This window comes from Zootoca vivipara, chromosome 12 (genome assembly GCF_963506605.1).
Source record: "Zootoca vivipara chromosome 12, rZooViv1.1, whole genome shotgun sequence".
In the NCBI taxonomy this organism is placed as follows: domain Eukaryota; kingdom Metazoa; phylum Chordata; class Lepidosauria; order Squamata; family Lacertidae; genus Zootoca; species Zootoca vivipara.
Window position 1 is genome coordinate 13,541,319 of NC_083287.1, and position 15,539 is coordinate 13,556,857.

The 15,539-nt window shown below is 42.5% G+C and overlaps 1 protein-coding gene across 1 annotated transcript in view; it reads right to left on the reverse strand.

Moving 5' to 3' along the window:
• Positions 1-15,539, reverse strand: part of LOC118091932 (collagen alpha-6(VI) chain) — a 61,696-nt gene that overhangs the window by 17,178 nt on the left and 28,979 nt on the right. The window contains 11 exon segments of the mRNA XM_035129537.2: positions 1,654-1,704; positions 2,153-2,215; positions 5,107-5,169; positions 6,082-6,144; positions 6,255-6,317; positions 9,176-9,211; positions 9,923-9,976; positions 12,708-12,773; positions 13,933-13,995; positions 14,451-14,504; positions 14,621-14,665. Of these exon segments, the coding sequence (XP_034985428.2) occupies positions 1,654-1,704; positions 2,153-2,215; positions 5,107-5,169; positions 6,082-6,144; positions 6,255-6,317; positions 9,176-9,211; positions 9,923-9,976; positions 12,708-12,773; positions 13,933-13,995; positions 14,451-14,504; positions 14,621-14,665 (621 nt within the window).

A 15,539-nucleotide genomic window follows, 5' to 3' on the forward strand; every position in this document is an offset into this window, starting at 1 on the left:
TTACCCAGATCCCTGGCTGGGGGCTGGGAAGGATATACGCCCAATGCCTGAGCCAAGGTCTCCCTACATCCAAATTCTTAATAAAGTTGTGGCCAATTTTAATCTCATAGAACGTGGTCTTGTGTCATCATTCCGCTTGGGGGCTGCCTGGTGGCTTTGGGGGACTCTGCCTGACCATGCAATCACTGGCATCCAGGCAGATGGGTGTCAGACAGACAGACATCCCACAGACAATAGCAGACCCTCCAGGAATGCATTGGGTTCTCGGTCAGGACAAAGGAGTGTGATTACCTTGACCAGGGATAAAAGGAACTTGTAAATATTTCTTTTGCAGCATTTGATGAGTGTGAGGTGGAGGGTAAGGGAAAGATGGAGGCATAATTGGTGAACCAGTTTCTACCAGGAAAAAAAAACTTCCCTGTTTGTGACACATGTATGATGTATGCATGATGCTTCACCAAAGGTGTTGTGGGTAAAAGGGAAAACTTATAAAAGTAAGAACATCCTTTTGTTCTGGGCTTCTTCCTGCTTCTTCCATGTGTCCAGGGCCAGATTTAGGTTTGATGAGGCCCTAAGCTACTGAAGGTTAAGGGGCCCTTTATATGTCCAGCTGTCCTTTGTCAACAACAAATTGTCGCTGATTTTTGTGTTGAATATATGCTATATGGTAATTTATGGACCTCATAGGTATCTAAAGCCATTTACACATAACAAATAGGAGCCTACACAACACAAAACACTGTTGCTGTATGCAGGTTTTATTTTATTTGTTTTTATCTTATATTTTGGAAATGTACATCCAGTATTTTTTTCCCTTTAAATTTTTTGGGGGTCCTAAGCTATAGCTTGTTTAGCATATATGTAAATCCGGCACTGCATGTGGTGGGTGGAGATCCTGTTGCAACAGTCTTTGAATAAAGATCAGGCCTACGGGCTGTTGTTTTGCTCCTATATTCTTGGCTGGTGTCTTTGTTTGGCAATCCAGGTGAGCCCAAGGATTTTCATATAACCTTACCTTCCAAGTCCCGGACTGCAGAATCCGGGACCGGCAGCCGTGTGACACCGGAAGTTGCGTCGACGTAACTTCCGGTGTCGCTTTGCCCTTCTATTGGCACCAAAAATGGCCACCACCGACACCGGAAGTCGCGTCTATGCACTTCTGGACATGCGTAGATGCGACTTTTGAAGCCGGCGGCAGCCATTTTTGGTGCCCATAGAAGGGCAAAGCGAAACCGGAAGTTATGTCTCCTTTTTCTTTTAATTTACAGACGATAGATTTCTTTACATGTGGAAAAATCACCTACAGATAACAGAAACCAGGACGCTGTGAGTGGAGAACATGACTACCTCCAGTTGTTGCTAGATTACAACTCCCTGACCTTTGGCCATCCCTGACTCATTGAAGCCGATGAGAATAGGAATCCGGCAAAATCTGTAGGATCTCAGATTTCCTAACCGTGCATTACTTTATTTTTGTGTATGTATGCGAATTTGCTGGGAAACTGATAGGTGTCAAACCACCAAGTTTGATACTGGAAGGCAACACGTAAGGAGATAGCTAATCTAGTGCCCACACCTCTAAAATAACCCATATTTTATTTCCATTCATTCCGACTGATAATGAAAAAGAGCTCAGATTTTCATCACTCTTACCTTTATTCCTTCATGTCCTGGTTCACCATATCCGACTGCACCACCATCGCCCTAAAGCAAAGTTACATTACATCAGTATTTCGTTTCCATTTCCATCTACCTTTTTGGGGGGCACAAAGGTCTTCTTTGTGTTAATAGTCGCAAAACCGGAAGAAGGTTTTGGCAAATCTAAACAAACAGAGGACTACAACATGCATTTCTCCTCCTATTTTCCATAAATTCTTTTCATTTATTCCTATAGTAAGATGAGTTCAATTAATACTTCTCCTGATAAATTCATCTGCACCAGGTTTTTTTTTTTTTTAACAAAAACCCATGTTCAAGACTGGAATTATTATTATTATTATTATTATTATTATTATTATTAAATTAAATTAAATTTATATACATATTATATATTATATAAAATTTTATCTCCAAAGATCTCAGGAAGGTTCACAAGATAAAAAATACAGGATAAAAATTCACAGGAGTGTAAATAAAATAATAACATGCAAACCCTTATTCCCCGGCGTCCTGGTGGACCTCTCTCCCCTTTTATCCCGGGGTCGCCAGGCTCTCCCTGTTAAATGAATACAAAATTGATACTGTTATAGGATCTGGAACGGGATGCCTGTCCTCTCAGAATCCCTTGCAGTCTCATGAGTTTAAATTTGTAAAACAGGCATCTGGTGAGGACCTCCACCCCAATAATACCAAAGCCGTTCCCAAAATACTTCCTTCCCTCACTAAATTGCCCTAACCTGGTCTGAATAGAGACACTGGATTCTTATCTCATTATACATGATAAAGCTATTTCTAGCCATCTCACCCCTTGCTTTTTCCTGTAAGACCAATTGCCGTCGTTAACAGTCGTCCACAGGTTTACCACACCTATCAGCCGATCACCCATTCCCACCACCCTTCTGAGCAACACCCCTCCCCACCCTCTCACAATATATAAGGGTCTGGTGACTTCTGTTTCAGTGTACAGTGGTACCTCGACTTACGAATTTAATGTGTTCCGAACGCACATTCGTAAGTCGAAAAAAATTGTAAGTCGAATCCCATAGGAATGCATTGGGAGAAAAAATTCGTAAGTCTATCTAAAAATTCGTAAGTAGAAAAAATCCTATCTAAACAGCATCCAAGATGGCGGGCGGAGCTCCATTCGTAAGTAGAAACATTCGTAAGTAGAGTTATTCGTAAGTAGAGGTACCACTGTATCTGAAGAAGTGTGCATGCACACGAAAGCTCATACCAATGACAAACTTAGTCGGTCTCTAAGGTGCTACTGGAAGGTATTTTTTAAAATTTTTGCCCTAACCTGTTAAGTATCTCCTTTGTTATGTAAGCGAGGGACAATCTATTGCCACAGAAACTAATTCCTGAGGACAGTTTTAGGAGGTGAGAGTCAGTATGACCTGACTGGAAGTGATGTGATCAAGTAGTCTCTCTGCCTGAAAGAGCTTTTGGAGCCACACACAATCAGAGAGAGAGGCTGGGTTTTAGATTTAGGAAGCTAACAGCTTTTGGGGAACTGGCTGTATTCCCTTAGACATCTAATCGGTGAATTTCAGACATCTTTTGGAGTTACATCCCCGCTTATGCCCTGCCTCTAAAGGTAAAGGTAAAGGGGCCCCTGACCATCAGGTCCAGTCGTGTCCGACTCTGGGGTTGCGGCGCTCATCTCGCTCTATAGGCCGAGGGAGCCGGCGTTTGTCCACAGACAGCTTCCGGGTCATGTGGCCAGCATGACAAAGCCGCTTCTGGCGAACCAGAGCAGCACACGGAAATGCCGTTTACCTTCCCGCCGGAGCAGTCCCTATTTATCTACTTGCACTTTGATGTGCTTTCGATCTGCTAGGTTGGCAGAAGCTGGAACCGAGCAACGGGAGCTCACCCCGTTGCAGGGATTCGAACCGCCGACCTGATCAGCAAGCTCTAGACCCTGTGCATTAACCCACAGCGCCACCTGGGTCCCAAGATGCCCTGCCTCTATAGACGTGTAAACAGTGCTTTTTTCCTGGGGGGACGCAGGGGGACGCATACCCCTAAACACTTTGTGAATCTAAGTTTGGCCTCATTGAGGGGCAGTATTTCAATATGAGTAGGAAAATGAGAGCACCCCTAAACATTTTTAAAGGAAAAAAGCACTGTGTGTAAATAAAGCCATATATCACAAAAATGCCACAAGCCTCCAGCGACCTGGGAGTTTTACACTGCTCAGGGAACTGGGGCGAATGGAGATTAATTTCAGTGTCAGCAAAGAGGTCACAACATACGGCAGCTGTGATCAAAATTGCCACAACCTGCTGAAAACTCAAAACAGGCAACACAGATAAATTTAATGTCCATGCAGTTTAAATCAGATCAGTAAGGCAAACCAAATATTTACTGTGTGTGAAAACAAGAACCATTGCCATTTCCCCCCTCCATATCTGAATGAACAGGAAACCTCTCATTCAGTCGGGGGTGTGTGTGTGAATTTGCCTATCTGGGTGTCATGCAATTAACACATTTGGGGGAAAAAACTTCTGATCAATTCCAGAGCATTTCTACTTGGTGGAATTAAAAGGCAACATGTGAACTGAAACAGGCCCAGGAGCCCACATGTGAATATATTTAAAAGGAATTTGCAAACAATTTTTATAACCAAAAGTATGGATGCTCCTGTGGAGCAATTGCATGGATATGATAAAAGTTTGCCACATCCATCCCCTGGCTGTCTAAATTCCAACACGGTAATATAACCTTTACATCTGGACAGCTTTTTTTTTACCAAGTACAGTGGTCCCTTGGTTCTCAAACGTAATCTGTTCCGGAAGTCCGTTCCATAACCAAAGCGTTCCAAAACCAAGGCTCGCTTTCGCATAGAAAGTAATGCAAAACAAATTAACCCGTTCCAGACTTTTAAAAACAACCCCTAAAACAGCAATTTAACATGAATTTTACTATCTAACGAGACCATTGATCCATAAAATGAAAGCAATAATCAATGTACTGTACTATAAAATAAAATAAAATAAGACAGTATTGTAAATGATAAAAATAAAAATGAAATAAAAATTCTTACCTGTACTGATGATAGTCATTGTTTGGATGGGGGGGGGGGCTTTTATCCATTTCCACAGTCACACAATCAATCAATCAATAAGTAGCTGAACTGGGTTCCACACAGTCACAAAAACAAATGAACTGAAAAAGCCTCAAAAACAAAAGCGCACAATAAATAGCAAAAACAAAAGCGCCAAACTTCATCCATTCCGGAAGTCCGTTTGACTTCCAAAATGTTCGAAAACCAAGGCACAGCTTCTGATTGGTACAGGTGCCCTGGAACAATAGCTGACAGACCCATCGGATGTTCGGTTTCCGAAAAACATTCAAAAACCGGGACACTTACTTCTGGAATTTTGGCGTTTGAGAACCAAGGTACCACTGTAAAAAGCACCCGCTGGATTCTTTGAAACGTACCTGATTGCCTTTGGTTCCCCAGCTCCCAGGAATGCCTGGTGGACCTGCCACTCCCAGGTAACCCTGAAACAAAAGATAAAACGGGGCAAAACTATGCATATGGGTAAATTATTACTCGGCATAGCATTTTTCTTTTAATGTACCACCATCCAGGCCTGCCCATGAGGCAGACTGAAGCAGCTGCCTTGGGCAGCGGGATCCCGAGGGCTGGTCCCCCTATGGATCCTCCGGAGGGCGGAGGGGGAGGCTGGCTGTCACACACTCAGATTGTGAGTGGACGTCAACTGGATCAGCCCACACCAGTGGTGGTGGTGGGGTCACTCCCTGAGGTCCTGCAACTTCCTTTTGACCCCCAGCCAGTGGGCTGGAGGGAGGGGACATCAGCCAGCAGTGGGCTGCCCAGTATAAGGATATTTGACACAATGCCACACCTACCTCCATGATTAACGTCATCAAAGTTGGGGTTGTGTTTTACCAGGTCTTTGGCTTTGCGCTTGCACCCCTGTGCCTCAGGGACAAACTAAGGTTGTAGGGGATGTTTTGCCGCAGTTAATATGGAATCTGTTTTACTGATTGACCCTGGACTTTATTTCACATTGTGATAGATAGATAGATAGATAGATAGATAGATAGATAGATAGATAGATAGATAGATAGATAGATGATAGATAGATGATAGATAGATAGATAGATAGATAGATAGATAGATAGATAGATAGATAGATAGAGATAGATGATAGCAGAGTTTTTTTCTTTAAAAAATGTTTAGGGGTACTCTCATTTTGACTCCAGAAAATCACCATTTTATAGTTCAATTCGGGGGAAATAAATACAGTAAATGGACAAAAGCACAAAGATTCACAAATGCTTTGGGGTATGTGTAGCCCTGAATCCCCCTCAGAAAAAAGCACTGGATGATAGGATTTAAGCTGATTTGAGATTTAAAAAACAAAACAAAATAAAGTGTTTACATACAGGAAACCCTTTGTTTCCTTGATTTCCTTTCATTCCCTTCACGCCCTGGATTCCTCTCACACCCTAGAAACAAATTTGACAAAAACAGAAAATTGAATATGAACAAATCATGTTTTCAGCACAGGATCTCTCAATATCCCGCAGAAATGAGCCTGAATATTTTTAACGTTGACCTGTGGACCTTTAAATCCTTGCTGTCCAGGAAAACCGCTAGGACCACGGGGGCCTTGTCTCCCCTGTAGCAAACAAAAGCAAGAAAAGACCAGACTTAACATCTCCATTCATGAAGAAATAAGTTTAATTAGAGACCAAATTGGTCAAGATGACAAAAGATAAATAATCAGGTCTCACTTTTCTTAATTTTTTCTGTAAATGACAGTGCTACGAGTTCCATTATTACAAGGCATTCATACAAGGCTGGAGATGTACTGTCTCACAAATTTTGGACATGCCCTAAACTCAGAAAATATTGGGTCCTCAGTGAATGAAATGGAAATGATTGGTTATGAATAACCTATGGATCCTCTAGTTTGCTGACCCCTGGTGTTGCGCAACGAATGGCACCCAAGCTTCAAAACATCACTGTTGCAGCTACAGCTCTCTGGAAACAATTACCAGCCAAAATTAGACCAGTGCCTTGCATGGCAATGTTTAGGCTCCTACTGAAGACATTTTTTGTTTTTAAATAGGCTTTCTTAGGGTGGCATTGTGGGTTAAACCACTGAGCCTAGGGCTTGCCGATCAGAAGGTCAGCGGTTCGAATCCCTGCAACGGGGTGAGCTCCTGTTGCTCGGTCCCAGCTCCTGCCCACCTAGCAGTTCGAAAGCACATCAAAGTGCAAGTAGATAAATCGGTACCGCTACAGCGGGAAGGTAAACGGCATTTCCATGTGCTGCTCTGGTTCGCCAGAAGCGGCTTTGTCATGTTGGTGACATGACCCAGAAGCTATACGCCGGCTCCCTCGGCCAATAAGACGAGATGAGCGCCGCAACCCCAGAGTCGGCCGCGACTGGACCTAATGGTCAGGGGTCCCTTTACCTTTAGGCTTTATTTGAGGGGTAACCCAGTCATTTATGGAATATCTTTTTTTTTTAAATATATTTTATTAATTTTTCCAATTAAAACCAATTATATCACATTCATTATTTCAAATTATACACATATATATCAATCAAACCGAATGTTATGCCAAATCATCTAAAAAAATTTTTTAGGGTTCCCATGCTTCAAGAAATTGGGGATTCCTCGCAACCGTCCACTGTCGTCTTTTTTCTAAAGTTCAAATCGTCTCTCCAAATCCATAATAATCCAGATCTTTCCCTTTACAGTCACATAGATGTTTTCCTCTTTCAACCGATTATTTCCCAGCTGCTGAGATAAATGTCAAACAAAGTTTCACAAATGTTCTTTCTCCTGTGTGAGTTAATCAGTCCAGCCCCCCCATAAATCTTCTTGGTCCGGAGCGTCCCTATTGCGTCGGCTCTCAACACGAAGCAGCGCCATCTTAAAAAAACTCAAATCACTTTCGTTTTCACTCATAACCATGTAGATTAAACGATCATTATAAAATTTACAGCTTTTCCAGGCCGAAGAACCAGATCTCACACCATGCATTGACTCTTGGTAAATTAATGGTTCTCCTTGCCCTATAGCTGAACTTAGCTTCAGGTCGCTGCTCCAATTCAAAGTGCGTCACAACTCATAAATCCTCCGAACGCGTCCAGGCACTCCTTCCGTCCAACTAGAGGGGGGCTTTTCTCATCAGCAACTCCTCATCTTCAAAGAATATGCTCAATAACAACGTTTATAAAGTTCAACTCACACAGTCTTTTGCTTCTCTTTCACTCCAAACAAGCCAGGACATCGCATCTGGGAAGGTACGAAGTAACTCATATGAAAAAAAATAAATAAACAAAAGACTCGCTTCCCTTATCGCTCTGTCCCCATCAATCCTTCTTCCAGATGAAATACAGCCTTTAACTCCTCACCTTCAGCAGCATAGATTTCTCGGCAGTAAACAGCGCTTCTGCCCCTCCTTCTGAAGTATGTCCATAGATTTAAGCCTAATTATCTTCTTTAATCATGGAAATCCCCGCCATGCAGATTAGCGTCCGGGAGTCCTGGCCGTCGTAAGGGCTTGAGCCCAAGCTCCCCCCACTCCATAAACAGTCGGAGTGGGTCTGGGGGCATCGCGGACCAGCGGCCCCTCTCCGTAACCCCCGGAGAGGGCAGGGGGTTGCCATTTACTCCCCTAGCAACCGCCAAATTCCTTACGAAGGTCAGAGGGATGGAAAACAGGTCCGCCATTCCTGCAGGCGGAAACCGGAACCGTCATTTATGGAATATCAATTTTACATCTGATGAAATTGTTGTTTATAGAGTTTGTATGGATGGGTTTTTTTTTTTAAAAAAAAATTGTTTTAGAGATTCCTCAATTGGTTTTTATTATTCTTCGAGCTTGTGTTTCTGTGTTTTATTCTGTTTTTACTGTGTACACCACTGGCAATTGATTCCAGAGAGCTGGAGCTCCTCTAGCTTGCTTATCAGAAGAGAGAAATCCACAAAAACAATCTGAACGAGGTTTGCAACGCAGGGCTCCATTTGCCCCAATGGACCAACCTGCACTATTATACCTTCTTGTAATATATTTTACAGTTATATATAAAACTGTGCAGGGAACACCACTGTGTATAACCCTTCATGGCTTTTGTGGACATTGCAGGAACTCCCTTTTGCCTAAATTACACCAAGGCCAGAGTTTTCCTTGTAAGACAATCTAATATATTGTGGTCATGTTAAAACAGCAGTTCTATAAATATATATATATATACAGTGGTACCTCGACTTACAAATTTAATGCGTTCCGAACGCACATTCGTAAGTCGAAAAAAAAGTGCAAGTTGAATCCCATAGGAATGCATTGGGAGAAAAAATTCGTAAGTTGAAGCAACCCTATCTAAAAATTCGTAAGTCGACAAAATCCTATCTAAACCACATCTAAGATGGCGGACAGAGCTCTGTTCGTAAGTAGAAACATTTGTAAGTAGAGTTATTCGTAAGTAGAGGTACCACTGTAAATAAAATACACACATACCTGGGGGCCAGGCTGGCCTCTTCGGCCTTGATGTCCCTATGACAAGATAATTGCAATAAGTTAAACATTTCTATTTAGATCTCACCTTAACTAGCCTATGTCCACTTGGATGTAAGTACCATTGAGTTTAAAAGGGCTTACTCTTACGGAGAGATGCATAGCTCTAGGATGCTGTGTGACAAAACCACATTTAATAAAGATACCACAGTCTCCACTGTCCTTCATTCAGAAGAAGTAAAACCCCTGGGATCTCACACTGCTTGGAGATTGGAGTGGCACCAATTAACAACCAGGCGGCCCCATTTTAAACCATCTGAACCTTCCAAAGACTTTTTGAAGGAAGCTTCTAACAGAACTAATCTCAGCCATTCAGCAGTCAATTTACCAAGCCATGAATGCAATGGTGAAACCCCCTGCTCCCCCAACAGAAGATGCATCCTATTGATTTCAGTGTCCAGACTCTGCCACGGATCTGGATCCACAAGAACTCTTTTCTCTGCCTCAAGACATTGCCCAGAATCAAGCGGCAAAGATTTAGAGAAAGGGGGAAAGTCTCATGCAAGTGTAATTCCAATACTCTCAAAGGGATTTCTATTTGTGAAAGAGGGAGCTTAGGGTTCTCTGCCTATTGCTGGGAGTAGACCCAGTGATAGGACTCTCACACAGTTGCTGTCTGCCTTGCATTACCACCGTGAAGTTCTTTACGCAGGGAAAACAATGCCAGCATCATCTTTCTTTGGTTCTTACTCTGGTTCCTTTCAAGCCGGGCAATCCTGTGGGGCCCCTTGGTCCCCTCTCACCCTGAAAGCAAAACATTTGAATTTAAATTCAGGTTGCAACATCTTTATGAGCATAAGACCCCTGCACTATGAGGCCAAAGGCCCATCTAGTCAGGGTCCTGTTCTCACAATAGCAACCAGATGTCTACAGAAGATAGCCCACATAGGAAAATTCATCTTCTCAAACTCATAGCACGACACCTGACCAGGTGTTGGCAAGTAGGATAAAATAGGTTTCATTGTGCTATTCACGCTGCACTCGTCTCTTTACAGAAACTAGAAACGGAAGCTTTGGGTATGAGGTGACATTGTTACGGGCTGCTGGCACATTTTAGAAAAAGTTAAGCATTAATCTGCACAAAAGGTTTCAGTAACTATCCTGCAGCCCTGCCCCATCCCCGGGTCACCAGGGTTTTGGTCAGGCAAGACAAATGAGCTAAGGAACTTAGCAGGGCCTGGTCTGGAGTTGGGGCTTCAGGACCCTGGACAGTGCTACAGGTGCTAGCCTGCAGATTCTTGGTATTTATTTGCATATATGCAAATAAATGCCAAGAATCTGCAGTGTATATAAACACACCCACACACCCACACAACCAAACACACCCCCACACACCGTAATTTTCCGTGTATAAGACTAGGTATTTTTTTACTTAAAAATAATGTTAAAAGGGGGGTAGTCTTACACACAGGGGCAATCTCCCTCCATTTTCTTAATTTTGAGTCCCCCCAAATAGGGGGTGCCTTATACATGGGGGGGTTATACACGGAAACACACACACACACACACACACACACACACACACACACACACTGCATAGAACACTAATGTCTCACAGCAAATGTAATTGATCCGTAGAAAACACAACCTGGAAAAAGAGACAATGCTTGCACTTTTGTAAACTAAGAAAATCCTTAATAAAAATTATTGTTAAGAAAAATCCCCATAACATCAACCTTAAGGAGAGAGAAAATATATCACAGAGGCAAACAACATTAAAACGAGAAGAAAATTACATTTGTAAAACAAGTACAAAACACATCGCAAAACAGATGACCTTTATATTCTGGCATGAGTTCTTGTTGGGTGAGAGCGCCCAGGGCGGTGTGTGTGTCCCCCCCCCCAACACAGCATCACCCAGGATTCATCACTCCGGTGTTCCGTCACACTGATGTGACCCATATCCAAGGACATGAGCACATGACTAGCAGAGTCCAAACCTTGAGGTGTAACATCTAACCCTAATTTATTGTAACATAACAAAGAAAACATGGCTTCTCTCTGTGTCTTTCTTCCTCGGAGAAGAACGGAACAGCGTTATACAGAACGGAACAGCGTTATCTCAATTTCCGCCCACAAGACTCCCAACAATCAGTGCTGGAATGTAAACACAGACATGTGACATGTAACAACCCAACATATCTGCAGCACGGGAGGAAGGGAATTTCCCAACATCTTTCCTGCAAGCTAAGGTAGGAGACAGGCTACCTCAGCACCAGCATGAACCAGCTGCAAAGATTTTGCAGTGTAAAACTAAAATGACTTGTGTATATTTAAATAGGTATATAACTGGTAGATCACTTTATGATTGATAAAGCAGAAATCAAAAGGGTTCAAGCTTATATGGAAAAGCAGATGATGATGAGATCTCACCCATATGGCTTTTTTTTTTTACATAAGTAGAAGTATAGCAAGGCACACACAAAACGCTTGGCCAATGTTTCAAATATAGAAATTGATGAACACAGGGTTTCAGCAGCTAATATGCTTATTAGGAAGCATTTAAACACTAAAGTGCTTAGGCAGAACAGCAGAACAGGGCCTGATACAAAGATATTTCAAGGCAGGATGAAGTACTCCTTTTGTGTGGGACAGTAATAGCAAAGGATGAAAGGTTATCACCAAGAGACTGATGGTGAGTTTGGAAACATATCAGAAAAAACCCTAAAAACCAAGTTGGATTGATATAGGGAAAGGGGAGAAAATGATATGGTTGGATAGATACAAGACTTAGAGAGTTGAGTAAGATCTGGAATGGAGACAAAGTTTGTGTGGGAGAGAAGCAAGAAGAACCTGGTCTTAGACATGTGGGAACCTTCTGTTGCTTATTGTTATGTCTGTTATTTCATATTCTATCAGTTCTGCTGGAGCTGTAAAGTAATAAATCCTTAACATCATTTGAAATGGGCTGATCACGGCTTGGTTCAGAAGTGGGAGAGGTGCGGTTGCCATACACATCAACGCTCAGGCATTTATTATACTATATTTCTTTAGAGTTGGACTATAAAGAAGTCTGATCGCCGAAGAATTGATGCTTTTGAATTATGGTGCTGGAGGAGTCTCTTAAGAGTCCCATGGACTGCAAGAAGATCAAACCTATCCATTCTGAAGGAAATCGGCCCTGAGTGCTCACTGGAAGGACAGAACAGATCCTGAAGCTGAGGCTCCAATACTTTGGCCACCTCATGAGAAGAGAAGACTCCCTGGAAAAGACCCTGATGTTGGGAAAGATGGAGGGCACAAGGAGAAGGGGATGACAGAGGACGAGATGGTTGGACAGTGTTCTCGAAGCTACGAACATGAGTTTGACCAAACTGCGGGAGGCAGTGCAAGACAGGAGTGCCTGGCGTGCTCTGGTCCATGGGGTCACGAAGAGTCGGACACGACTAAACGACTAAACAACAACAACAACATTTCTGTAGAAACTACTTTTCACAGGTAAATGATAAACGAGGCATGTAAGGTGGTATTTTACCTCTCTTCCTCTTCCCCCTTCTAAACCTTTTGGTCCTGCTATGCTACTATCTGGTCCAGGAATACCCTAGATGAAAGGGAAAGAAATGTTGCCACATTGTTTGTTTGTTTGTTATGAGAGATGGGTCTCACAAGTTCTTAACCTCTGGTCTATGGACTCATGGGGTCTGTAAATCTCTCTCTCTCTCTCTCTCTCTCTCTCTCTCTCTCTCTCACACACACACACACACACACACACACACACACACACATCGTTTCCTTGATTTCCTTCCAGCTACCTTGAAGATTGTCTTTGTGGGAGGAAATCTTGGGGCAGGGTTTATAGCTTTGATCAGGTACTCAAGCAATCCATGAGACACACCCCGACAAAGGTGTGCTCAACGGGTATAAACAAAGCTTTGGTTTCAAATTGTGGAGCGAAAAGGAGCCATCTGGTGTCATTGTGATGTCAGGTGGTTGCCAGGGGAGAAATCCTAAGAGAACAATTCCTCTCACAGAATTACAGTTGCCATAATTTCCTGGGAAGGGGGTTAAAACCACTCTGAGAATTGTAGCTCTGTGGGGAGGATGGGGAATTAGTGATCTCCTAACACCAGGCTCTCCAAGTATGCCTATTTTCCATGGATGTCCCTGATTTAAAGAATGTGTCCTGGTTTCTGATATAATAACAATAACAATATTATTATTATTTATACCACGCCCATCTGGTCATCCATTTTGATCCCAAAATGTCCCCCTTTTCCTTAGGAGGTTCCTATTTTCATTGGAGAAATGTTGGAGGGTATGGAATTATCAAAAAACAAACAAACACCAAGCCATCTGAAGGTAATCCTGTATAGGGATGTTTTTTTAAAAAAAAAAATGTTTAAAGTTTTGTTATGTTTTGATATATGTTGGAAGCTGCCCAGAGTGGCTGGGACAACCCAGTCAGATGTGTGGGGTATAAATAGTAAGATCATCATCATGGAACAGGACATCCCTATTTTCATCCGAGAAATGTTGGAGGGTATGCCTAACACCTCTCAGTGCCCTCAGCAAACTACAGTTCCCAGGATTCCCCCAGGAGGGACTGTTTAAGACGATATGGCTCTACCTCAAAATGCAAGCGCCACTAGCCTCTTGCCCCTGCGATTCAAGCAGTAAATATGCAGCAGCCAAATGCAGATATCAGGGCAGTGAGCACAGAGTCATTTCCCTCTCTCTCGCCTCTGGAAATCAAAACTTACTGGGTCTCCTTGGAAGCCCTTCTCACTGCGATCACCAGGGATTCCCCTTGGTCCTGGGCTGCCCTTTGAAAAATAACATAGTGCATGGGAGCTTTAGAACAAGAAGACATAAGTGATCCATTATTTTGTGTGAGTGATGTGTTTGGCATTAAACGGGCTCGAGGGGAACTTGTTGCTGTTTTGCTTCTGATTTAGGCTCAAGGCAGACATAAAGTTTCTCTGTTAACAGAAGCAAACTTTCCATGTTAACAAGATTAGAAGCAAGTCCCAGGGAGGCTTGAACCCTTAGAAGTGCCAGACAAAGGCCATTTTATTCTCCCAGTCGACCGAGAGTTGCCTCTCTTAACCTCTTTTTTAATGCAGGGCCAGTTATTGCCATGATTTTTTTCTGCTGCTTCTATTTATGGTATTCATTTTATTACTTTTTTGCTGTACTTTTATTCTTACTGTAAAGCCACCCTGGGAAAGTTTCTTTGAGAAGTGAGCTACAGGTATCTAAAATGAACAAATGGAATTACCTGGCAGCCTGGGTCACCCTTTTCTCCTTTAATTCCTGGAGGTCCAGAAGAGCCCTTCAGAAGATACATTAAATGGCCTATAAGTATGTGATTAACTCTATTGGGGGGATATGTTTGCTAATTCAAACAGAACACTGAAAGGCAAAATGAAGAAGAAATAAAAATCTTACTGGCTCTCCATTAACGCCATCAAATCCATTCTCCCCCTTGTTTCCCTGCAAGAACACATAAAACCAGGAATTATCTGCCAAATCCATCTCCGTATTAAAGACATGTTTACAGGCACTGTCAGATCTTGCAAATTCTATTTCAAAGACCCCTGCAGAGTGCTTTGCAATGAATTCCACAAGACCCAACAGTTAATACATTAATTATTCTGCTGTTCAGAACATAACAAAATATGTACAGCAAATTTTCCCTAAGTATTTTTCTCTTTTGTTGTTATCTGATTTTTTTTAAAAAAAATTGCTTAAAGGGACTCCACAGTCAAGCCCACCACTCTGAAAACTTCAGAACCCCAGGAACTGAAGTTTACAAAATAATGTTTATTCATGTTACAGCAACTGGGGCCTCATTTCTGCATTACTGACAGCACAATCCTATGCGTGTCTGCTCAGAAGTAATTCTCATGGAATTGAGCAGGACTTACTCCCTGGTAACTGCATGCAGGATTGCAGCTGTAAAGCAATGCGACGCCTGTTTTCCTGCAGTCACCCTTCTAACACCCCCAGTAAAAATCTACAACACCCACCCATGTGGTTAGTGCAGATTGTATGCCTGCATTTATTGACTTCATTTATAGCTCAGCTGTTGACTGTCTAACGAAAAGCTATTTCCATAAACTGCTTTAAAAAAGTTTAAAAACCTGGCAGCAACAAGAGTTAGAAGTTACCCCGAACACCCTGCTTTAGCCAAATGTCTCCTGGAACAAAAAAAAGCCTTGGCTTAACTTTCTAAAGATTAAAATTAAGCTAGGATGCTCTCACAGAGGAGCACATCCCAAGATTAGTGATACAATTCCATAAGAGCATAAGGAGAGCTTTGCTGGAGCAGATCGGAGGGTCATTTAAGTCAAGCATCCTGCGTCCC